At 34.3% G+C, this 25,971-nt stretch overlaps 3 protein-coding genes across 7 annotated transcripts; 2 read left to right on the top strand and 1 right to left on the bottom strand.

Annotated features, from left to right (window-relative positions):
- The first annotated feature begins 521 nt into the window (after window positions 1–521).
- Window positions 522–3,019, top strand: TBL27 (TRICHOME BIREFRINGENCE-LIKE 27). 2 transcript variants are annotated; one of them, XM_088094899.1, is made up of 3 exons: window positions 522–972; window positions 1,297–2,403; window positions 2,704–3,019. In XM_088094899.1, exons 1-2 carry the CDS (start codon window positions 759–761, stop codon window positions 2,400–2,402), a joined length of 1,320 nt encoding a protein of 439 aa, XP_087951025.1. In that variant the 5' UTR covers window positions 522–758; the 3' UTR covers window position 2,403; window positions 2,704–3,019. The 2 variants fall into 2 exon arrangements, with proteins under 2 accessions (XP_087951025.1, XP_047168481.1); XM_047312525.2 differs by having other exon boundaries at window positions 525–972; window positions 1,297–3,019.
- Window positions 3,020–14,838: 11,819 nt separating this feature from the next.
- LOC124837220 (GCN5-related N-acetyltransferase 5, chloroplastic) lies at window positions 14,839–23,604 on the top strand. Of its 4 annotated transcripts, none has more exons than XR_015780743.1 (5): window positions 14,876–15,795; window positions 17,842–18,144; window positions 18,270–18,381; window positions 21,564–21,616; window positions 23,466–23,604. XR_015780743.1 is itself a non-coding variant. In XM_047312528.2 (3 exons), exons 1-2 carry the CDS (start codon window positions 15,134–15,136, stop codon window positions 18,110–18,112), a joined length of 933 nt encoding a protein of 310 aa, XP_047168484.2. In that variant the 5' UTR covers window positions 14,839–15,133; the 3' UTR covers window positions 18,113–18,144; window positions 23,466–23,603. The 4 variants fall into 4 exon arrangements, 1 of the variants encoding a protein (XP_047168484.2); XR_015780744.1 differs by having other exon boundaries at window positions 21,515–21,616; XR_007028734.2 differs by lacking the exon at window positions 21,564–21,616 and having other exon boundaries at window positions 23,466–23,603.
- LOC124837219 (putative serine/threonine-protein kinase PBL28) lies at window positions 18,544–24,324 on the bottom strand. The gene is made up of 7 exons (XM_047312526.2): window positions 24,106–24,324; window positions 23,815–24,002; window positions 23,447–23,645; window positions 23,206–23,369; window positions 23,021–23,125; window positions 20,575–20,697; window positions 18,544–19,238 (listed from the first exon to the last, which is right to left on the bottom strand). The coding sequence occupies exons 1-7, from the start codon at window positions 24,173–24,175 to the stop codon at window positions 19,002–19,004; spliced, it is 1,086 nt and encodes a 361-aa protein (XP_047168482.1). The 5' UTR covers window positions 24,176–24,324; the 3' UTR covers window positions 18,544–19,001.
- Window positions 24,325–25,971: the final 1,647 nt, after the last annotated feature.

The following is a 25,971-nucleotide window of genomic DNA, read 5'->3' as shown; positions in this document are numbered from 1 at the left end:
CCAATTATCTCTCCTTAGAAGAAAACCATAAAAAGCATGAGTCCATGACAGTGTGTATAATTTAACTTTCTAAAAAAAAAGTATGTGTCCTTTTTTAGTAGGACCACTTGATAATGGTCCTTGGTAAAGTTCTTCCTGTCTAGACGATTTTATCCTTGCAACACATATATTCTTTCACACAACCTCTTCAAAATAAAGTTAAAAAGCATAAATAGATTCATGGTTAAGAAGAAAGTTGTTCTCAGTAGAATATATGAAAAACCAATTACTTAAATAGTAATAATAATTATGTATTCTTAATTAATATTAAAAAAATAATTATTTGACACATTTAAATATTTTACATTTTTTGATATTATCTTTTTTTTTTACCTTTTTTTGAGAAAATATAAAGATTTACAATTTTATAATCATTTTACTTTTGTGTTAAATAAACATCAAAAGTGTGTGATGATATTATTGTTTAGACAGGGAGGAGGAAAAGATTGGAATTGCAATATTCTAAGGCCATTATTAGAATCTTATGAGAACTTGTGAATTAGGGACATCGTGAGATCCAACTATTTTTTTTATTATTATTTTGTGTAATCTATTGTAAGAAGCCAGAGAAAACCTGCTTCTCTGTCTTCAACTCTCAATACAAAAATCATAAAAGTCTGCTTTTTTTTTTTTTTCTTCTTGAGACTTGATTCATCTCAGCTAAGAACATTAGAAAGAGAAGAAGAAAGGTTAGCAGAAAGAAGGGATAGGCTTTGAAGATGGGAATCACAAGCCCATTCAAAGACCAATCCCTGTCCATAACCAAGAGACTTCTTCCTTGGACCCTTTACGCTCTTCTTCCCATAGCTCTGCTTCGCTTCTACTTCTACCCTCTACCCTTCCCTACATCTCCAGAAACAGAGCTTCCCAACTCCACCCCAGTCACCATCTTCTCCCACTCTTCTCTTTCTGCTTCTGCACCTTCTTCTCCAGGTACATCTGTCTTTAATTTCATTTTTCTCAAACCTATGTAGTTGCTAGTCTTGTCTTGATTTATGATGGACAAAACTTGAATGAAGTTCTTCAGAATATGTAAGTACTGTTATTCAAGTTTTTGTATTTTGTGTTTTAATTTCTGTAATGAAGATTTGCATTAAGTGTCAGCATAGATTATTGAAATGAAACTTTAATTCTGATTGGACAACAAGGTTAAAACATCAATGGAATTAAATCTAAGTTTCGTGGAACTGTAATTGGCAACCTGGGGTGGTTGATTTGTTGGTTCATTAGACTTGCTCACATGTTCTTTATTGGCAGAAAAGGAGAAAGCTTATGAGACCCCATGTGATTACTTTGATGGCAAATGGATCCGTGACAAGAGAGGTCCTTTGTATAATGGTACAACTTGTGGTACAATCAAAGAAGGCCAGAATTGCATAGCACATGGAAGACCTGACTCTGGCTATCTTTACTGGAGATGGAAACCAAGTCAATGCAAACTTCCAAGGTTTGAGCCTCAAACTTTTCTCCAACTCATTAGCAACAAGCATGTAGCTTTTGTGGGGGACTCTATGGCCAGGAACCAATTAGAGTCCCTTCTTTGCATGTTGAGCACTGCTTCAACCCCTAACCTTGTCTACCGGAACGGTGAGGACAACAAATTTCGGAAGTGGCATTTTCCTTCTCACAATGTGAGTGTCTCATTGTACTGGTCCCCATTTCTTGTGCGAGGTGTTGAAAAGTCAAACTCAGGGCCAAATCATAATAAGTTGTATTTGGATCACGTTGACGAGAGGTGGGCAAGGGATATGGATCAAATGGACCTGATTGTGTTGTCAATTGGGCACTGGTTTTTGCACCCTGCAGTGTACTATGAGGGAAGTATAGTCTTAGGGTGTCATTACTGTCCTGGCCTAAATCACACTGAAATTGGGTTTTATGATGTGTTAAGAAAGGCCCTAAGGACTACCCTCAACAGCATAATTGATAGGAGAGGAGGTAAAGGCTATGGAACTGATATAATTGTGACAACATTTTCACCTGCACATTTTGAAGGTGAATGGGATAAAGCTGGTGCTTGTCCAAAGACAAAGCCTTATAGAAAAGGGGAGAAGGAACTTGAAGGGATGGATTCTGATATGAGAAAGATTGAGATTGAAGAAGTGGAAGATGCCAAGACAAAAGCTAATAATTTGGGAGGGATTATTAGGTTGGAGGCATTGGATGTAACAAAATTAGCACTACTGAGACCAGATGGGCACCCAGGTCCTTATATGTATCCCTTTCCATTTGCTAATGGGAATCAAGAGCGTGTGCAGAATGATTGTGTTCATTGGTGCTTACCAGGGCCTATTGACACATGGAATGAGATTTTTCTGGAGTTCATGAAGAAATGGGGGGAACAACCTAGGATTGAAGAGTGAGGTATTCTTCATGTCTTGTCAAATTCATATTGGTTTAATTACTCATGTGATCATTATATTTACAAAAGCTTTCTTGTCTAGTTCCTATACTAAACAACATTCAGCTCTTACACATTATTTTCAATCCCTACTCATACCATAACAGATAAAAAATATATGTTTCAGAGTATAGGAACTAGAAGGAAATTTTTTATAACTATAAAGACTATATGAGTAATTGAGTCATTCTTATATGTCATGCTTATGTTTTCCACCACTTGGTGGATATTGCATTGAAAAGGATCATTTTTTATTTTGGTAGAATAGAAAGAGAGCAACGTTTTCAGAGGGTGGGAACAACAGTTTCATTGGGAGATTATTGGTTTATGTTTTTCTTGCTGGGGCTACATAATGGAAAAGGAAATAGATAGAATAGTATATCTTGTATTGATGAGGGAGGATGGAATGGCAAATTATTGGTACGATGAACAATGCTGTTTGTGGAATGTGCTAAAAATGTAGGGTAAGAGGAATTCATAACACATGGGCAAGTCTTTTTCTGTTTGGTCTGTTTGGTAGTCATCAGTTTTGTCTGGTGGGGTATTTCAATTGGGAAACTTCCTTTTGCTTTGATTTCATCCATTGTGTTGGTTTCCTCAGTTCCTTTGAAAAATGTTTAGGAAGTTAAACGCTTTGAAAATGATAATGAATGATCCTTGATTATGGCGTAATAAAATGCAGCGTTTATGCAGAAACATGCTCAAAAAGTCAATTTCGGAACCCACTTCTATTTATCCTTTGTTTTTGGTCTCTTTTTAGATATGTTAATACAAAGTATTATTGATGATTATGTGAAATGCATGATTGCAAAAACGGTTCCACCTAACCACATTTAATTGACACTCATTGTGGTTCGAAAATATAATGAAGGAAAGGTAACGAAGTTAATACACCTTTTAAGATGTTATTTATTGTATACTTGTTATTATTAGTTCTACCTAATCAAATATATTTTAGGTCTTATATTTGATTAATTCTACTCATTTTTAATATTTTAATATTTTAATATTTTTATCTATTATTTATTTTTTATATGAGAATATTTAACACTTCATTTTAAGTACTTATTTGTATAATCCTTCATTTACTGGATAATATAAAAAATTTTATCTTCTAACATTGGTTTTGTTGAAAAATTTTAATTGTCTTAACAAGTCAACTAGTTTAATATTTAAAATAATTTCTTAAATTTTCAATATTCTTTTTTATTTTATCATATCTTTAAGTATAATTTTTTTTTACAATTTTATTCAATAAGTGTCTGTAAGACATACATTTAATATTTTTACTTTTTTTAATATTTTTATTTTTTATTTATTTTTATCACGTAAAATATTATTTTAACGATGTTTTATATAATTATTTTTATTTTTTAACTCATTCTTATAAATATAATTTTATCATTATAATTATATAAAAATTTATTTATTATAATATAATAATTTAATATTATTATTACAAATTTTATTTATGACAATCCATTATATATATCAAAGTTTAAAAAATGAAATATTTATATTGAATTTAAATTATTATTAGTTTAGTATTTATTATTCGGTTTAGGTATTATATTATAATTTTCATTAATGTGTAAAAAATGATTTTATTAGAATATTGATAAAAAAATAAACATTTGAAGTATTTTTAAACTTGAATGGTTGTTTTTTTTTCTTTTTTCATAGTTTTTTTTTATAAATGAAAGTATGAATAAATATTAGGATTGAATGAAGTTTTATTTTAAAGGTAAAGATGAGATAATAAAACATGTTTTCATTCTATTCGGTTATCATCTTTAAATAGTTAATTAGTGACTTATTTGATTTTTTTATCAAGATAAAAAAATATTTGGTAAAGTATTTGAATGGAACTTATTTTAGTAATTTATATTTTACAAGCTCTAAGCTTCTAACATTGAGATGATGCATAATCTTTTTATTTTCGTTCATAGACATAAAAGTTGTTGTAAAAGCTGACAATAAAAGAATAAAGATTATGAGTAAAGGATTTCTTGAGGCGTGTAGATCACTGTCCTTAAGGACTTATTCGCAGTGTATTGCGCAAATCCCTCAAAATACAATAAGAACTTATCAGAATTTATGAGGATTTCAGAACTAGTAAGTATCTCTATAAAGAAAATAAAATAAACCCATAATATTGTTAGGGAAAGAAGAAAAGAAAAATAATGAAACTAAGAGAAGAGAGAATGAGAGAAGAATGATTTCTGATGATGTGTAAGAATGAAAGAAAGGCTCTATTTATAGAGCTAGGAGGGAGCCAACTTGCCCACTAAATCAGAAAAATATCTCGTGGCTTAAGGAAGAGTTCAACAACTGAATCTCGAGCCTTGGGGAAGAGAAAACTCAATCTTTGCAGAAGAAATAGAACAAGAAGCTTGCGGTACAACATCAACTTTCTGATACATTATATTTTGCAATATAATATTCAAATTTTATAACAATCCCCCACATATTGCAAAATATATATATACAAATGAAAGAGATAAGAAATTATTCTGGGTTTCACAAGATGTAATGCATTAGAGCTGATATATCAAGCTATATGAACCAGTCCTAGATCAAGAAACTTAACACACAGTGTAGTTGATATAGCAAGCTATATGAACCAAAGACACTTGAGTGTGTTAGAGGTTTATCAATCACAATACACGCCCACACAATCCTTGCTATTATCGATGTGATTCCCTTACTAGACCATGCGCGTGTCCGATATTCATGAGTGCTCTAGAGATCATGCCAATATCTCATGCAAGCGACCCTACTTGACACTCATATAGGTGATTTCATCAAGTGTATGCTGCAAGTCATACACCACCCATAAGGGATATGAAAATCATTAAAACTTTGTTTAATTACAAAGTTTAATCTCTCAAATGCAGTCTCCCGCACTTTCACACACACCATAGGAATGGACATATTTGATTTACAATCAAATTAGTGCTATCAGAACTAACAAGTGACTTGTTTTTACCCATATGAACCTTATTCATGGGATCTCCAATCACAAAGGTTGGGTTACCATCACTTGTTTGTTTGTTAGTGGCTTAAGTCTCATTCCCCTCAATGTTTCTAATATCATTTGTCTTCCCAAGGGTTTTGTCAGAGGATCTGCTAGATTTCGTTCTAACTTCACATAGTCAATGGAAATAGTTCAACTCTTTAGCAACTGCTCCACCAAATTGTGTCTCAATTGGATATGTCTATTCTTTCCATTGTAATTCTTTGTTTTAGCTATAGCTATTGCCGATTGGCAATCACAGTGTATTGACACCGATGGGATTGGTTTCATTTCTAGTGGAATGTTTGCTAAGAAGTTTTTCAACCACTCAGCCTCACTACCAGCCATCTCAAAAGCAACAAACTCAGATCCCATTGTTGATCTTGCAATAATTATTTGTCTGGCTGATCTCCATGTAATCGCACCACCCCCAAGTATGAATACATAACCACTAGTGGATTTTGTCTCATTTGAAACAAAGATCTGGTTAGCATCATTGTACCCTTCTAGTACAATGGGAAATCCACTATATTCAATGGTATAATCCATTGAACCTCTTAAGTATCTCATAAGCTTGGAAAGTGCATCCCAATGTTCTTGATTTGGACATTTAGTGTACCTACTCAATCTACCTACCGCATAAGCAATATTAGGTCTAGAAAAGCTCATCAAGTGTAGTAAGCTCCCAATTATCTGGGCATACTGAGGCTGAGATAATGATTCTCCTCTATTTTTCATTAATTTAGAGTTAACATCATAAGGGATACTCACGGGTTTGAAATCATAATACCTAAACTTCTTAAAAAGTTTCTCAATGTATTGTTCTTGGGATAGTAATATATTATCTCCCTTCCTTATGATTTTAACACCTAAAATTACATTGGCTTCACCCATGTCTTTCATTTCAAAATTTGATCCTAGAAACAATTTAGTTCTAACGACAATCTCATTGCATGTACCAGAAATTAACATGTCATTCACATACAAAATGACATAATATTATCAAATTTATTTCAAATTTATAATATTATCAATATCATTAGGTGAAAAGCCAAATTTATTTCTTAAAGTAATTAAGTAAAAATACCTAGACCCCTACAATTTTAAAATATTTAAGATTGGTAAACGAAAAAATATCTAGTTGTGCTTTTCTCATTTGTAGGTAAAGTATACGAAAATTACTCAAGTACCTTATCTTCTTATTTATTTTCTTTCTTTGTAGAGGAAAACTTCTCCATCTTTCCTCAAACATTACAAGGTACGACGCATGAAAATTAGGGTTCATCATCCTAACTCTAACAAACTCCAAGTTTTCGCCTTGTCTCCCACTTCTTCATCCTCATCCGTAGTCCCTACAAATGTTATCAGAAGCCACCGAGCACCTTGCTAGCCTCCAAAAGTTTTGTCTAGAGAAAACCTTGACTTTTGACACGTCCGAAATTGGTTTCGCAAATACCGTATGAGTTCTGGAAACAAAGATTTGATCCTCCGAGATTGAGTTGTTGATGTCAACCATAAGTCCTTAAGATTGTTGTAAAAGCTGACAATAAAAAAATAAAGATCACGAACAAAGGATTTCTTGAGGCGTGTAGATCATTATCCTTAAGGACTTATTCGTGGTGTATTGCGCAAGACCCCAGGATACAACAGGAATTTCTCAGAATTTCTGAGGATCTCAGAACTAGCAAGTATCTCTTAATTTTAGGGAAAGAAGAAAAGAAAAATAATGAAACTAAGAGAAGATGATGTGTAGGAATGAAAGAAAGACTCTATTTATATAACTAGGAGGGAGCCAATATGCCCACTAAATCAGGAAAATATCCCGTGGCTTAAGGAAGAGTTCAACAACTAAATCACAAGCCTTGGGAAAGAGAAAACTCAATCTTTGCAAAAGAAACAGAACGAGAAACTTGCGGAACAACATCAACATTCTGATCCATTATATTTTGCAATATAATATTCAAATTTTATAACAAAAGTTACTCGTTTTAGTATCTACACATTCTTTAATCTACTTTTTATTTTTATCATCTAAAATTATAAGAACTAAAATGTTGTAAACATATAATTAAAGGGTTTAAAACAAGCTAATAAATGTATGTTAAAAGAATTAAAATGAGTAGATTCTTGAACGAACTAAATGAGAAATTAAGGATAAAATATTTTTTAAGGTTTAAAAAACGGTTATTCATCTATAATTTTTAGAGTTTGAAAAGAAAAATCCAATGTTTGTTTATGATTGGCAATAAAACAATATCAATTTTCTTTTTGAATTTCTTAAGCACAATACCATTATTTCCCAAGCTTTTCATCGCACTTGATATAAAAGACACAATGATACGCATAAGCTTTGAAGGTCTACAAGAACATGAATGAAGGCTTTGCACCATCAATTAATTAAGGGTTAAATATGTTTTTAGTCCCTAAACTATTGGTCGTTTCTGGTTTTCGTCCCTCTTTCAAAGTAAGGTACAATTTGGTCCTCATTCTTTTCGAAACGTTCGTTTTAGTCCTCGGAATTTGGTCCTCATTTAGCAACAAATGAGGACTAAAACCAAAATTCCGAGGACTAAAACGAACGTTTCGAAAAGAATGAGGACCAAATTGTACCTTACTTTGAAAGAGGGACGAAAACCAAAAACGCCCAATAGTTTAGGGACTAAAAACATATTTAACCAATTAATTAAATATGCACACTTGAAAGTAAAATATGATTTTCCATATCCTCTACTTTATTATATGAATCTAAATCTTTTATCTTACTCATCTCAATAACCATCCAAAGAACGAGGATCGTACCTTAATCACCGCTACCTGCAACAATGGTTAATCTATCTCCTTCCTAATGTTCGCACATGTTTCCAGCTGCTCTCTATTGCAATAAGCATTTTGCTAAACACAACTTCCACCTTCTCTTTTAACCAACAAAACATATTGATATAGATTGTTATGTGATTTATGATAAACTCCAAACCTACTTGTTTCATCTTACCAAACTTTTGGATCATAATAAATGTTTGAAAAATCTACATGGATTAGAAATAATACTAATTAAACAAAAGCATGTAACTGAAAGTAAATTTCATTTTACAAATCCTTTTTGAAAAAATAAGTTAAATTTAAATTCAATTTTTATTAACCTCTTTACTACCATTGTTTATATGTTAGAGGAGATTTAAATATACACTCTCGAGATTTGAAGGGATTTTAAGGCCTTGTGTTTTTTTGCATGGAAAATGTTTTTTGAGACACTACTTCATCTGCTGACAATCTACAATCTACTTTTAGAGATATTTTAGTTATTAAAAAAGTTAACATTTATATTTATAAGGAAAGAGACTGACTGAAAGGGAAAATAGTGGATGCAAAGTGTGTGTAAAAATGTGTTAAGTGTCCAAATAATAGTACTTTTTTGCATTTCATGTTTTCCAAGAATGTGGGTTGTGTTAATATTGCCTTTTCTCTCTTCTATATCTTGTATATGTTTTCTAGTGTAAATGGAAAAATCACCCATTTTTTTGATAATAAAAGTTGACAATCTCATTCGCGACATACTAAGAGATACCATTACTTGTTCCAACTCTTTAAATTAGAGCCTGAAACATTCAAAAACAGGAAATATTTGATTAAATGCTGAAAAAGCTTCTAAGAATTCACATTCGAACCATGAAAAATACCGTTATTCATTAAGATACTCAAACTATACAACTTTTGTAAAGGTGTGATTTTAACCTAAAAGTTATGAATGACATTTCATCCAACATGACTCCATCTTCTTCGATGTAGACACTCAGAGAATCCAATGCTATGATGGATTGAAATGATTTATGAAGGAAAAAAAAGAATGAAAGAATAAAAAACAAGAAAAAACATATATAACCCTGTGGAGGCCGAACGGTTAACATTCAGCACCGTTCGATCCATCCACTCAGGTCAAAGATTGAGTCGCAATTGGACGAGCGCTTAAGCTATTGTTGGGTCAACAGTCCAATAGATGATAAAATAATCAAAGAATATCTAATTAAAGATATTGATAAGCAAGTTATAAACAATCAACCGAATTTTCAAGTACTCTGTTTATATTTTATTGAGCTTGTATCAGGATTCATGAGGTAAATTATAAGGACTTTCCACTTACGCATTATTCACTCTCCCCTACTCTGAAATACTCAATAGTGATAACTATCTACTAAAATATTCAACCAAGAGCCGATGCTCTTCAAATCACACGCCTAACTTGAGCGTCAGAATATCTTTTGCAGTACCTCCCCTGGAACACGAAGGCAACCGATCGGCCAAGACTGAAGTGATCAAACGGCTCAGACGGAAGTCAACCGAACAGCTCCGACAGAAGAAAGACAAGCAGCTCAGACAATAACGTTCGAAAGGAAGACACGTCAACAAAGGTTCATCTTTCCCTCTCGTAAAATTCTACCAAAACATATATATATATATATATATATATATATATATATATATATATATATATATATATATATATATATATATATATATTATGTTTGGTTTCATTAATAAAGTTGAAGATAGAAGAAAGGGTATAGCTTCCTGTACCTTATCCCATTTCTACCAATAACCTATTACCTACGGAATCTATTTTTCGGAACATAATAAAAAATTCAGAATTCTTTTCTTCTGGAAAGCAATCACTCTTTTTCATTAAGGAAAGGAAAAAGTTTTTTTATGGGATGGAGGGAGAAATTGTTAGTAGGTAATTAGAAATTCGTGACAGTTAGACAGTGAAAACTGTTGTCATAACATAATACCTTCTAATCAATTTTGAATGAGACCTTATACTCATATCAGAAGAATATAGTGCTTACAGTGTCTCTGTCAGAGTGTGTTGCTTTCTCGTTAGTCTTTCTTCTTTTTCTCTAACAATTGTATCAAGAGGCAGCAACATCAATGGGGCCTGGTGCATTCTCAACAAATCTATCCATTCTCAATGGCAAGAACTGGGACAAATGGTGCATGCAGATGAGGGCAATTCTTGGACACCAAGAAGTTGCAGAGGTGGTTGAAGAAGGGTTTCCTATGCTGAGCGAGAAAGCCACGGATGCAGAGATGGTTAATTATAAAGAGAACACAAGAAGAAGGATTGTATAACTACCTTTTTCATCCATCAATGTGTTGATTAAGTTCATTTCGAGAAGATGGCAGGAGCTGCAACTTCAAAGGAGCCATGGCAAATCCTTGAAAAATGCAATGAAGGAGCAGAAAAGTTAAAGAAAGTGAGTTTGCAAACCATGAGGCATCAATATGAGTTGATGTAGATGGGAAGCAGTGAGAGAATAGCTGAATTCTTTAACAGCATTGTGACCCACACAAATGCGATGAAGAACTGCGGAGAAAAGATTACAGATTAATCTATTGTTGAAAAGATTCTAAGAACTCTGAGCTCCAAATTCGATCCTATTGTGGTGGCCATTGAAGAATCAAAGAAAATTAAAGATTTGAAAGTGGAAGAATTGCAAGGGTGTTTGGAGGCACACGAACAGTGATTAATTGAAAGAGAGGGTGATAAATCAAATGATCATCAAACGTTGCAAGCCAATGCTTCGAAGAAAAGTAGCTACAATTCCAAAGGGAATTATCGAGGTTGTGGTGGAGGAAGGAGTTCGAGCAGTAGTTCTGGGAGATGTTGGCAAAATCCAGATCAAGAAAAGACAAATGACGAAGGCTCAGAAAATTCGTTTAAACAGAAGAACCCTAATAATTGGAGGGGTGGAAAGAAGAAGTTTGATCGAAAACGGATTGAGTGCTTCAACTGCAATCGCATTGGACATTTCTCTTCCGAATGTACTGCAGAACCGAGGCACTCAGATAATAAGGGAAAGCATAGAAATCATCAGGCAGATATGGTCAAAGAAGAATTTGAAGAAAACTCTGATGAAGAACCAGTAATTTTGATGATGCTGGCTGATTTTAAGGGTAGCTGGTATACTGATTCAGGATGTTCCAATCACATGACTGGACATCATGAGTGGCTAGTTAATTTCACTGATAGAAAGAAGAGTACCATTTGTTTTTGTTGATGATAGAGTCATCCAAGCTGAAGGAACTGGAAACATGACTTTGAGAAGATCAGATGGAAAACAGATAGTAATTACTGATGCACTTTATGTACCGAAGATGAAAAGCAGCCTGATAAGCATGGAGCAATTACTGCTGCAGAAAGGGTTTTCCATGAAGGTGGTTGATAATTTCCTTGAGATTTATGATTCCAGACAGAAATTGGCAATAAAAGTATCTCTGGGTCAAAATAGAACTTTTAAGGTCAATCTGAGCACAATTGAAACCCAATGTTTCTCTGCAGCTGTGCTGGATGAGTCCTGAATTTGGCACTTAAGGATGGGACACTTGAATTTTAGAGACTTAAACTTACTGAAATCACGAGGCATGGTTACTGGTCTGCCTCACGTCACAATTCTGAAAAAGGTATGTGATCATTGCTAGTAAGAAAACCAGAAGATCTTTTGGCTCATACACAATGTCCAGGGCTAGTGATGTCTTGAATGTTGTTTACTCTGATTTTTGCGGACCTTTTGATGTTCTTTCATTGAGAGGGAATAAATATTTTGTTCTATTAATGATTTCAATAGAAAGGCGTGGTTGTACTTGATCAAAGCTAAGCATGAGGTGTTTAATATCTTCAAAGAAGTCAAGATTTTAGTAGAAAAGCAGTCTGAGAAATGTTTGAAATTGTTGAGGACAGATGGGGAAGGTGAATACTCTTGAAATGAATTTGAAGGATTCTGCATGAGGTTGTTGCTCCTTATACCCCTCAACACAATGTAATTCTGAAAGGAGGAATTAGACTATTGTCAATATGATAAGGAGCATGCTAAAACAAAAGTCAAGCCTGATGGTTCAGTGGCCAAGCATAAAGCCCGATTGGAGGCTAATGGTTTTATGCAAAAGGAAGGCATAAACTATTCTGACGTTTTCACACCAGGAGCAAGGTAAGAAACTATGAGACTGATAGTAGCACTGGCTAGTTTGAAGTACTGGAAAATGTGGCAGCTTGATGTAAAATCTGCATTTCTGAATGGTTGGTTGGATGAAGAAATCTACATTGAACAGCCCCCTGGTTTCGTGCAGAAGGGGAGTGAGCATAAAATTTTGAAATTAAAGAAGGCTCTATATGGCTTAAAACAAGTCCCTTGAGCCTAGAATAAGAGGATAGATGCCTTTCTACATAGTATCGGTTTTGTGAAGTGTCCTGTTGAGCATGGGGTTTATGTGAAAAATCTGAAGCTGAATGAGATTCTCATCTTGTGCCTCTATGTTGATGACTTGCTCATCACCGATAGTAACTCATCAGATATTGAGTCAATCAAACAGAATTTAAAGATCGAATTTGATATGACAGACTTGGGAATTCTATCCTACTTCCTTGGTTTGGAATTCATCTACACTGAAAAAGGAGTTATTATGCACCAAAGGAAGTACATATCTGATGTACTTGAAAGATTCAATATGCTAGGATGTAAATCTGCTGAAACCCCTGCTGAAATGAATTTAAAGCTTGCAACTAGTGAAGCTGAAGCTCCTACTAATGCAACTCTCTTCAGACAGATTGTTGGTAGCTTGACATTCATCTGTCAGAGCAGACCAGAAATTACTTACAGTGTTGCCTTGGTGAGTAGAATTATTAGAACTCCGAAACAGATACACATGTTGGCTGCAAAGAGAATATTGAGATATTTGAAGGGAACAGTTGAATATGGAATTTTGTTCTCCAATATTAAGGAGGGAAATGTAGAAACAAGGCTGGTTACTTATTCTGACTTTGATTGGAGTGGACATAGTGGACAGAAGGAGCACCATGGGTCAGGTTTTTCTGCCATAGACTGGCCAAAAATCCAATGTCTCTTGGCAAGAGCAAGCACATAGAAACAAAATTCCATTTTTTACCGGACCAAGTAAATTAAGGTGTGATTCAAATGAAGCATTGCAGAGCTGAAGTGCAATTAGCTGACCTTCTTACCCAGGCATTGAAGATTGACAGATTCAAGAAACTAAGATTCTTTGAATATTGTATGTTTTTCATAGTGTGGATTTTGAATCAAGGAGGAGTGTTGTTAATAGGTGATTAAAAATCCAGGACAGTTAGTAAGTTAAAACTGCTGTCGTAACATCTTGTATAAAATACTCTCTGTTAGCTCTCTCTAATCAATTTTGAATTTGAATGAGACCTTATACTCATATCAGAAGAGCACATTCTCTGTTAGAGTGTGTGTGCTGTTCTCTCTTTCTCATTACTCTTTCTTATTTTTCTCTAACAGAAATTTGATAAGGTGTAGAAAGCAAGAGCCAAGAATAAAACGAGTTACCAAAAAATGAAAACACCTAATTATCAAGTCTAATAATCTCATTATGACCTAATTATATGTATTTTTCATTTTAAACTAAATTATATCTATACTATTCTGTAAAGAATTCCTCTTTTGTTCACATTTTTCAATTTTTTTTAAATTTAATAATTTTTATTTGATTGTTTTTTTATACTTAATAATTTTTTAAAATTTACTAAATAAAAATTATTTACAAAATAAATAAAAATTATTAAAATTAAATTGTAAAAATCATTTATATGTATTTTTATAATTATAATATTTTTTGTCATAAAAAATGTAAACATACATACATATATTTCTATTAGTTTTAAAGATAAAAATAATTTATCAGTCAATATCTCATAAATTAAAAAAAAAAGTGAATCTAAAATTTGTTATGCAAAACAGTAATAATAGAAAAATATTTTTTTAATAACATTTTTAAATTTTTTTTTTTTATAATAATTTATATAAGGGATTTGTGATTGATATATTTTAAATATAATTAATAAAACAGTGACGTTTAAAAGAGTTGGTAAAATATCATTGTTCTTAATAGGCTTAATTACCTACTTAGTCCCATGTTCGGAGGTAATTTGCTGTTTAGTACCCGGTTTTAAAAATGTAGGCATTTGATACCTATGTTTTGAAATTTGTATCAATTGAATCCTACCCACTTAACGCCGTTATAAATCTAACGTTTTTCTGACTGTGTATGTGATTTGTGGACGAGCGGTTGTGGACGAGCGTCCTCTTAGTTCGCTGAACGAGCCTCCTCTTCTGCCTGGGCGTTGGCTTCGCTGGACGAGCGTCGTCTTCTGCCTGACTGGGCGTTCGCTTCGTTGGACGAGCGTCCTCTTCTGCCTGACTGGGCGTTCGCTTCGCTGGACGAGCGTCCACTGAACGTACTTGCGTCCACAGGGCGAGCGTTATCAATTGCTCGTCCACAAACGCTCGTCCACAAATCACATACAAAGTCAGAAAAACGTTAGATTTATAACGGCGTTAAGTGGGTAGGATTCAATTGATACAAATTTCAAAACATAGGTATCAAATGCCTACATTTTTAAAACCGGGTACTAAACAGCAAATTACCTCCGAACATAGGGAGTAAGTAGGTAATTAAGCCTTCTTAATAATAAGTTTGTTTTTTTGTCCACTTTCTTCCTCACTTCACTTGTAGTATCTTTCAGTGAGCCTTCTTTATCCAGTGATAGGTTAGGCATCTTAATAACTCTTCTATCTCTGAAAGAGTGAATCACAGAACGACCACCACCCAAACACAGCCTTTCTAACTAACTTGGAAGTTCTAATTCCGCCATGGCAGTACCATCGTCACTGTTTTCTCTCTCATTCCCCTTCGACCCTCAAATCCAAATCCAAAACCTCTCTTTCTCTCTCTCTCTGCCTTCTCACTTCTCTCTCTTCACCTCCACCAAACCCCGTTTCCCCGCTTTCAAACTCTCCTCTTCCCACTCTTCCTCTTCCCCTCTCACCACCGGCTTCCTCACTGACGACGACCTCCGCCGCCTCAACTCCCTCGAATCCTTCCTCTACAGCTGCGACCTCCCCTCCGGCTCCCTCTCCGTCCGCCTAATGCGCCCCCACGAGACCCGTTCGACCGTACTCCTCCTCGCCCACTCCTTCGCCGAGTCCTTGCTCATTCCCGCCGCTTACGTCAACCTCCTGGCTTTCCTCATCAACCAGTACCTCCTCCAACGCCTGACGCTCCTGCCCAACACCGCCACGCTCGTCGCCTTCTATACTCAAACACCATCGCCACCTACTGCTGCTGCTGCTAAAGAAGACGAGGAAGAATCATTACAAGAAGAACCACTACAAGAAGACGATGGAGCACCCTTGGCTGGAACTGTCGAGATCTGTTTCAACAGAAGAGGCGCCAATGCTTCCGTTCCCTCGCCCACCCCTCCGAGGGATTCACCCTACATTTGTAACATGGCCGTGCAAAAATCTCTCAGGAGGTATCTGCACTCTTACAATTACTTAAAACAACATGTTTATCTTTCTATATGTAGTTGGGAATGCGTTTTCTTTTTAAATTAATATATCGAGCAAATTGTAGGTTTCACTCTATTGTATAATCGCAAACGTGGTTGGGAAGGAAAACTATAAAAAGTGACCCGTCAAATTTTTTGATTGTGATTCATCATTGAGAGAATCTTTGTAAATACTTGCCTGTGACATGATTATATAATGAAAACAATTACAGACTGTTATATATAGCTAGTTTCTTAACTTCTACGATAATTACCTGAAATTCGTTATAGAATATAACTTAATATAACTTAATCACAACCCAAAACCCAATGCATGGTAAATTCGTTGATTTCTACCATCTTTATTAAAGGTGATCAGTCCAAGTTATTTGAAAGAGATTAATTATTGACAAAGTTATTGAATATTTTGTATTTATGACATGATTATAAAAAGAAAACAATCACAAATTGTAACATATAATTAGTTTCTTAACTTTAAGCTAATCGCTAATCACTAATTAAGGATCACAATATGAATGAGAGGATAAAACTTTCATGTAAATCTCAAACCCTGTGTATGGTAAATTCATTGTTTTTTACCGTAACTATATTAAAAGTCATATCATCAATGATTTTTAAACCTCCTTTATTTTTCTGTTAAATATTTGAGGATTGGTTTGGCCAGAAAAAAATAGACGTGTTGGAATTTCAGGGGTAGTTTTTGATGGACAAATTTTAGATGAAGTTCGTTGAATATTGTTTTTTTAAGAGTATTGAAGTTTTACTTCCATAATAGAAGTTTGTAGTAGTTATCTGCATAAGTTACCGGGGTGATACTTCAATTGTAATTGGAGCATAGTGCCAATAGCATCTAAGGAACTACTGAGTTTTTTCGTAGTATGATGAACTTGATATTTTTTTCTTATAAATTATCTTGAGTATTTATACCTTTTCTGTACCTGCTATAACTGTAATTTCTAGATTGGGTTAGGTGGGTTCTTACTTGGGAGAGATTTAGTATACTTTTTTTCAGTTGTGGTTTAGGTTTGATTAACAAATTATTGAAGAAATCTGTTGAAGTTTCATTGATTAATTGTGCCTTTGCTAAATTTTGAAAGAATGATTGTTGTTTGGGTTGATGAGTAAGACTTTCAGTTGTTTTTTGACAAGTGTTATATTCTGGGCTCAACTTTGAATATTGTCACTTTATATTGTTCGAACTGAAGCATATCTATTCATTCAAGAAATTGAGTCTTGAGTTGGAATGTTCAATAGGGTAGAAACTTGAATTGGAGCTTGTGTTTTTGATTCATGTTGTGGAACAAATGTGATTATAAATAGAATAAAAGACTTGGCTGGTTCCTGCCAATAATGAAAAGTTCTTGATATGGGCTTTATTCTCAAACTATGTGAAAATTGTGAATGTCTCTAGTGTAATCTAATGATAAAGAAAGATGTCTTGGTTATAATCTAATAAAATTTTGAAACTATGAGACAAGGTGGTTCTTATCGAGGAAGTTAATTGTGTGTTGTCTCTCCATTCTAGTGAGGCAGGAGATAAATGTACTTTTTATATTTTATATGCTATTTTACATTGCTTCTTTTACATGGCAATTTGAGTAGGGAAAACCCACAATTAGATTTAAATAATGAAGCATTTCTGCTACCTTCTTTACCATGAAAGATTTGCAATTTATATTTAAATCTTTAATTTACATCTGTTGACTACAGACAGAGATTGACATCATCCTGGCAATTGCAGCTATATTCTTGTTTCCAAGCATAATTCGGCAAGTATACAATGCCATGTTCAATTTTAAAACTTTATGGTCTACCTTCCGTGAATGAATGCATGACTGTTGCAAAGCCTCTACTAGTTGCTTTGAGCATCACATTTCATTATCAAGTTTATACAATCCGACATACATTGTTAATTCTAAATTCCCATGTCTTAGCTAACATTTTAAAACTGACTGTTAAACTACCTGAATGTAACTAACTTTCTGAGTGTATGTTTCTGATTCTATTCAGGAGGGGCATTGGCTGGCATCTTCTAAAGGCAAGTGAGGAATTAATTTCTCAGATGAGTTCCTCAAAAGAGGTTTACTTGCATTGCAGAATGATTGACGAAGCTCCATTTAAAATGTACACAAAAGCAGATTACAAAATTGTAAAGACAGATAGTATTTTAGTCCTGCTGATGTTGCAGAGACGCAAGCACTTGATGTGCAAGGAACTCCCTCTTTCAAGTACGACTACAGAATCAGATCTGTCAGAGTATGATAAACAAAAGACTATATGAATGCGTATATGGGTTGCAAAATATTTGTCAAGGTAATGTTGTCATTGTCTCAGTTTCCTTGAAAGCTTGTATGTTATGTGTTTCCACACAATCTTATACTCAAATACATGACCTAGGGTAAAGATTCTTATTTGTAATTTTGGAATATCCGTTTCAGCATTGATAGCAAGATGGACATGGTGGTTTTAAGTTTGACTGGAGAATAGAGAGTGGTATCATGCATCCTTATTTATTTCTCTTATCTTTAGGACAGGGACTGAATGTTACAGGTAAATTACAGCATACTGTTTTCTAAATTTTTTATTTCCTTGTCTGGCTTAGACAGTCATGTAATAATGGATAAGATTGTGAAGCTGGTAATGGTAACATAACATGTGATAAAATATACCAAGTCAGGTACATGGTTCTTTATTTAAGAACCAGATATTAGATGCATGAAAATTACAAATCTTTATTAACTCTGTTTCCTCAATATAATTAAAACAATGATTTATATGTCTATGGACATTCTTGAAATTTGAAGGTGACATATGGAACATGTTGAACCATACCAATCATATGCCCAAATAAAATATTAATGTTAGAAAGTCGGGGAACATTTTCTGGGGAAGTGGGTTTATTTTGTTGAGGTCTCTTTAACACTCTTGCCATATGACCAAAAGGGGTGCGAGTGACATGAGGGCATGACTGGTGGTGGAGAAGAGATAATGGAAATGCTCTTTCTTTCTCGGCCATGAAGGATTGAGTTCCTCATCTCGTAAAATCAGCCAAGTTGTTATGCTTTGTACTGATCATATTAATATGTTTTGCATATATCTGAATGGAAGAACTGTTGGAGTTCACTTTTTATTATCATCAAGATAATTTTGGTGTCTAAACTGTGATTTCACTAGATCATTCTCAAAGTATGCATAACCATACCCAAGCCTTTTGAATTTGTATAGATAATCGTTAGGAGTTCTTTTACACATTCTGCCATGGACGGTCTCTCATTACTCTCAGTTCGAACACATCTTGATGCCAGATTGGCAAACATGACTATAGACTGAATGGTGTAGGAATTTCGAGCCATCTCTGGATCTATCACCTTCCGAAGCTTTTTGCGGTCATTCAGAATGTTCCTCACCTGCATAGGAATGATAATGAATTAAAGTCTTCCAGCTTTATGAATCTAGTGATTCTCAATGATAAGGCTCTATATAACAGAACAATAAAACAGGGATATTAACTAGGATTCCAAGGTTTTCGCTCTAGAAAAGTACAACAGCATGGAAAGAAAATCTAGAAACAGGTTACGACATGGTCCCAAATGCCAAGGGAACACGCAACCTGTCCCAAGTCACTCTACAATTTCATAAACCTCTCATATTTCCTCTTCCTCACGTTTATTTCACATTCTTGTCATGCATGATACCAGAATCTTCCTCTCCAATAGAATTGTGCCAGCTGGCCTGTTTGTTAACAACCTAAATAGCCTCTTGCATGGTATGCTGTTCCTCGCCCTTCTCATTTCCCCTCCTCTTTCATGCGTTCCAGTTTGTTTCCGAGGTTCATTCCTTTCTGCTAAGGACACAGCCCATGTTGTTTCTTTTTCGTACTTTAAACTTAGGCTATGCGTCCCAGTTTGTTTCCGATATTCATTCCACACTACTAGCAGAGGTCAAATATGATTGGTAGTGGTTGGATGAATCTACAATTCTTGAACATGTGTGTGACGGGGGTTGGGGGTATTTCAAGTGAAAATACTATCTTGTTAAGAGGAGAGCTGAGATTGAGCATTGAATGTCTCATGGCTGGTGAACGTTACAGGTTTTCTATAACTAAAGTCACATCACTCTTACGTTAACTATTTCTCTCACTTTACACATACAAATATTTCTAGTAAGAAAGTTACTTTTTTGAGAGTGAGAGGTGCAAACCTGAGGCATACGGTACAACCGTTCATAGATCATCAAGACTAAAAGGTTTTTAGGACATGTATTTTTAATATTGACCATTTATTATAAGATCTAACGGTTCTAATATTTATTTGTGACTCATTAAACAAGAGTTCTCACTTGATTATTTTTTAAATGCATCAATGACAACAACCTAGCCTTTTCCCACCTATTAGTTAATCAAACAGTTCTATAATATTTTTTGATCATGTCCTTAGACAACTCTTGACTATTGCATCTTTAATGGTTTTGCTTGTAGTTTCTCCCAGCCTTTCTCTGCCTCCAATGATTAAACTATCCTCTATCTGATGTACTGTCGTCACTATGACTTTCTCCCAATACCACCTTTTTTTTCTCAAATTCATTACTATTATTATTATTATTAATATTATCTAATAAGATTATTATAAAAAAAAATAGCGCCTAGTAACCTTTTAATGAAATATAAAAAAATATAGTACTGAGTTTCGGGGCTTATATGTTGCCTTTACATTCATAAGGATCGACGCTGAAAGTACGTCCTACCTGTAGTACAAGGTTTTGATCGTTGGGACCTTGATTTAGATCCACTGCTCGGCGTCCAGTCAAAAGCTCCAAAAGAACAACACCAAAAGCATAAACATCACTTTGTAGAGTGAGTTTTCCAGTCTGTTGTGAAATGAAATATTTAACAATGTTAGTGTAAGAACACGTATTTAGCATTTCGCTTCCACTAGATATAAGATTGCAAGATAGCACTCTGGGATAGACACATCTGATTTGAGAAATAAAACTGCTTCTTATGCTGCATTCTTAGATGATGGAATGAATGATTTATTTGGCAATATCAATTTGGGTAACAATATTTGGTTGTAAGTATCGCGGGCAGAATTGAATCATGCTAATTTATGCTAAAAATTCCCCTAGCAGCATAAAAAAGCCGCGTTATATAACTGTGATGAGAAAATGCATAGGTATACAAGACTTTAGGAATTTAAGCATTTAGGTAAAGACAGAGAAACAATTTTAATAACTTGTAAAGACACCGCCCATGAAAGTCCTCCAGGCTGGAAATGTTGATCAGGATTGAGGGAAGAAATTGCTTTGAACTTATACATGGAATGTTATTTACTAGAACATGTCCACGGGTGGTATGGGTTTTGCTCCTGAAACATCTTGATCTAAAAGCATGGGCTATTATAAAAAGGCCTCTTCCTATGGTTAGACAATCGTTAAAATCAAATGACTTGTTAAGTCTAATGTTGGGCTTCTGGTTATAACAAAATTCTCTGAATCATTTAGTAGTAAGGGTGTTGCTCCCTCCACCACCACAGCCTTCTCCCTCCACCTCCCCTTTACTATTTTGTCCCTCACTAAAATTTTATTTTTAGAATTATTATTTTTTAATTTTACTCATTTATAACATATTTCACTGATAACCTACTTAGTTCCTTGTATGAGTAAAATATTTTTCTGCAAAGCTCAGTGATCGTAAAAAGAATTATCAAGCAATCTTCCTCTTGCTTTCGGTGCAGTACATGGTGCAGTGCGTTTGTGGTGTAATGTGCTTGTCGTGGTTCCTCTCCAGGTACGTAGTCATAATCCTTCCAATAATCCTAAACCCTAAACCCTAAACCCTTCCAATAATCCTTCCAATAATCTTTCCAATAATCCTTTAACCCTAAAACGTAAAATGAAAACGAAGCCTAAACGGATGACATCCTTCAACGGATGTCAACATCCGTTTAAGGCAAAACGGATGTCGACATCCGTTTCGTCTTAAACGGATGTTGACATCCGTTGAAGGATGTCATCCGTTTAAGCTTTGTTTTAATTTTATGTTTCTGTTATTATTTTATTAGATATTTTAATATTTTGATTTATTATTTTTGAATATCTTTTTAATGTATTTTAATAATGTATATTTATATTAGTTTATATTTAAATATTAAAATATTAAAATAATAAAATAATAAAAATAAAAAATTTTAACTTTAAGGATATAATTGGAATTAAAGATAATTGGGGAGGTGGAGGGAGAAGGCTGTGGAGGTGGAGGGAGCAACACCCTAGTAGTAAATAACCTAATAAACCATATAAGAAAACTGAGAGACTTTTTCGGGCCTTAGGCTTCTAATGCGAATCAAAATTTCAAGGGTTATACTATTTTTCTTATGTTGGTGTTAAATTTGCTGACCTAATTTGCATGGGTGATTTATTTTTTGGTGGCCTAAACTGCTAACAAGTAACTAGTATTTACTGCTTTGGTGTTGTTCAACCATTGATATACCCTGCTCTGGATTAAGATCTCCATATTCACACATGGTTGAATAAGTATGCATGAGATGAAAAGGAATTGAAAATTTGGGTATATTGCGCAAATGACCTACTTTGTAGCAATAACTCGATGTTAACATGTGGAGCTGTTTTCACCTTGTGCACATTATACTGGAAAAATTGCACTAGTATAATGTGCACAATACATTTACCCTTGCTGCAAAGCAAAATTTCATTTTACCTTAATAGTGTATACTATTATCTTAAGGCATTGAAAATTGTTGGAAGTCCCACATCGACTAGAGATAAGGTCAATTCATAGTTTATAAGTGGGTGCAAACCTCACCTTACAAGCTGGTTTTGTGGGGTTGAGTTAGGCTTAAAGTCCACTTTTAACATGGTATCAGAGTCATGGTTAGAGCCTATCCTAGCGATATTTATTGTTTGCTGGGCATATTGTTCCACCCGCTATCGGACCACCCATTAAAAATGTCTAATCCCACACTCGATATGTATATACCTCGGCGTGAGGGGGTGTGTTGGAAGTCCTACATCAACTAGAGATAAGGCCAATTCATACTTTATAAGTGGGTGCAAACCTCACCCTAAAAGCCAGTTTTGTGGGGTTGAGTTAGGCTTAAAGTCTACTTCTAACAAAAATCGAAAAAATGAAGTATTGCTTTTTTTAAAATATCTTTATGGTATAGATGCATACCGATGTATACTCAGGATCAAAATAGCCAAAGGTACCAAGTACTCTGGCAGTCACATGTGTCTCTTGTCCTTCTGGCATTAACTTGGCGAGACCAAAATCAGATATCTACAAAAGATGTAAATTTTATCTCTGTACATATGATTGTGATAATGAATTGTTGAAGTCACTATAAAGACTCTATTTACCTTTGCTTCAAAGTTGTCATCTAAGAGAATATTGGTCGATTTGAAATCCCTATGAACAATAGGAATTCCAACATCAGAACTTGAATGAAGATAAGCAAGCCCTTTTGCAGCTCCCAGTGCAACTTGGAGTCTTCGAGGCCAATCCATGTTTCTTTCCCCAATTCCTAAAATTAGATGTTAATTAATAAAATCTCGACGTTAAAAATTATGCCAATAGCATAGATTTGGGTCAATGACAAACCATTCAAATGATCTTGCAGGTTTCCATTACGCATATATTCATATACTAGGAATCTATGCTTTCCATCAGCACAGTAGCCTATCAAAGAAACAAGATTTGGGTGGTCAAGTCTGCTTAAGATATCAACTTCGACTCGGAACTCACGCTCCCCCTCTGCTGCTTTAATTGCTGGCAACTCCATTTTCTTGATTGCTACAACCTTCAGAAGGAGACTTGTTGTATTAGTATGTATTCATCTGTATCAAATTCACTAATTTTGAGCATTTTATAAGAAACATGATTTCTGTATGAAAGCTATAACCGACGTTACAAAGTCTTGTGAACTATGATGAATTCAAATTCCTAAGGGCAATAAACTTCTGTGTTACCTCTCCTGACCGCAATGTGCCTCGGTAGACTTTGCCGAATCCTCCTTTTCCAAGCAGATTCTCATCACTGAATGAACATGTTGCCTCTTCCATCTCCTTAAGTGTGAAAACAGATGATCCATGTAGCCTTTTTGTAGGTCGTGGTGTCTGATCTTCAAGTTGCCAAAGCTGTGCAGGTTTGTAAATCCCTGAATATGAAAGTTTGTAAATGTTACTCGTTGGTTATGCAATAAAAACAATCTAAAGTACAGGCTTAAACCATGAGGGAGAAACACAATAAAGAGCCATTACAGGGATCTGTGTGCTCTTGAGATTTGCTTCTCCGGCGCTTGTTCCAGGCCGAGACCAAACCAAATGGCATGATTGATTGCTCTATCTTATATGTTCTCTGTTTGAGAAATGAATTGTCAGGCCCTAACAAGCAACATACAATTGCATATAAATGACCAATTGATTTACACACTGAGATACAGGTGGTTCTGTGAAAAACTTGAAGTAAACTACTCCACAATTAATCACTCTAGAATAGCTAGCATGCCTGAGAAAGCTATATTCCCATATAAAAAGCAGTTTGATAGAATGGAAAACCTCTGTGAATGGGGGTACGTGTGGATCAAGTGAAGCTAGATTAGAATCATTGACAGAACATCTTCCAACAACAGCAGAAGGAGAGAGACAAAAATATGTACTTTAAGGCAAAGAGAGAGCTGATAAAAGTAGGTATGGCTTACCTATGGTTGAGATGTGATAGTAAGGGTGGGCCGGGCTTGCTTTGATGGTGAAATGGAAACCGATGCCTCATTCACCAAGTTCATCATGTTACCGTTTGCATTTTGAAAATCAGTGGCGGTTGCAATGCCCTTTTCATTTGTTCTCTTCATTGCAAAATTTGTTATCTTGTTTCCAAATTTTTCTCTCATATGGTGCAACCGTCGTTGTTGTTATTAAAGCTTGTCATCATCATCATTTGAATAAGCTTTTATTTGGCACCAATAATAATCCATGACCATCTATGTGGGTACCAAAGCCATTAAATACGTTTTGTCAGCTATCATAGCCAGAAAATGTGGAAAGGAGGATTTTTATTATTTTCAGGTGACGACAGAGGACAAATAAGAATAAGTAAAGTCATGACAATGTAATTCTTATTTTTATTTTTTCATTAGTAAATAAAATTATTTATTTATTATTTAAATACATTTAGTTGTTCATTTTAGAATAATCAGATTCGAGTTCAGTTGGGTTGATTATTCAGGGAGTTTCGTCAGGGAGTTTCGTAGAAAGTATCAGATCAAAAGTTCTAATCTCAATCTGATCAAAGTACAACACACAAAATAACAAAATATTTTGGATTTTACTATGTGATCATTGAATATAAAAGCCATAATATTTTGGACTCCAAAAGAGTAAGTTGAATTTTACATTTTGACTTTCGGATTAATGAAATTGACAAGCTTGAATTTGAAAGCGTGTATGTAAATTAAAAAAAAAATTTACAAGTCAATAATATTTGTCTATTAGATGTTATAAAAGAAATATTTTCAAGTAAGAAAATGCATGCATGTTTCTAGAATAATATAGTTGATAGTTGCTTTTATTATAGTGTATTTATTTTTATCCGATCCAATAGACATACTGAAGAGCACGGTTTAATAAGATCTATTAAGTTATGAATCAGTTCAAACCTATGTCTATTATAGTAACATTTACATGTCATAACTAATTTTGATAGCTTGATATTGTGGTTATTATTTCTCATGAGGTATCATTATAATATTATTAACTACATTGTTATTTTATAGTTGAAGTAAGTATTATTCTACTAAGAACATAGGTCATGACTCATGTTGATCTTATAAATATAACTAGTATTCATTAAGGAATACTCATTTTATAATTAACTCGGTTTTCTAGCATCCAAGTATAGTAGCATATTACAATATGGCATTGCATTACTTGGATCCAAGAAATAATGGAGCAGAAGACAAACCTAGTATGGAGAAATTCTGAATATAAAGCACAAGGAAAGCTTGCACTTAATCAGAACGATTATGAATCCCTTTTATAAGAGAGCCTATAAGGTAGAAGAACTTAATGAAAAGCTAAATGATCGAGGTCACCCCAAGAAAAACCTCAAAAATAGATAAACACGAAGGC

Source organism: Vigna umbellata, chromosome 7 (assembly GCF_029865625.1).
Source record: "Vigna umbellata cultivar VRB3 chromosome 7, Vumbellata_1.0, whole genome shotgun sequence".
In the NCBI taxonomy this organism is placed as follows: Eukaryota; Viridiplantae; Streptophyta; class Magnoliopsida; order Fabales; family Fabaceae; genus Vigna; species Vigna umbellata.
Note: the sequence above shows the minus strand (reverse complement) of the source record. Positions and strands in the feature narration are given on the sequence as shown.

Bases quoted from the DNA above. Each gene is read 5' to 3' on its own strand.
- TBL27 (XM_088094899.1), top strand. From the start codon at position 759: ATGGGAATCACAAGCCCATTCAAAGACCAATCCCTGTCCATAACCAAG. The intron at 973-1,296 runs GTACATCTGTCT...CTTTATTGGCAG, and splicing joins TTCTGCACCTTCTTCTCCAG to AAAAGGAGAAAGCTTATGAG.
- LOC124837220 (XM_047312528.2), top strand. From the start codon at position 15,134: ATGGCAGTACCATCGTCACTGTTTTCTCTCTCATTCCCCTTCGACCCT. The intron at 15,796-17,841 runs GTATCTGCACTC...GATTCTATTCAG, and splicing joins GTGCAAAAATCTCTCAGGAG to GAGGGGCATTGGCTGGCATC.
- LOC124837219 (XM_047312526.2), bottom strand. From the start codon at position 24,175: ATGCCATTTGGTTTGGTCTCGGCCTGGAACAAGCGCCGGAGAAGCAAA. The intron at 23,370-23,446 runs GTTTGTCATTGA...ATCTAATTTTAG, and splicing joins CCTGCAAGATCATTTGAATG to GAATTGGGGAAAGAAACATG. The intron at 20,698-23,020 runs GTATGCATCTAT...ATTTCACAACAG, and splicing joins TTGATCCTGAGTATACATCG to ACTGGAAAACTCACTCTACA.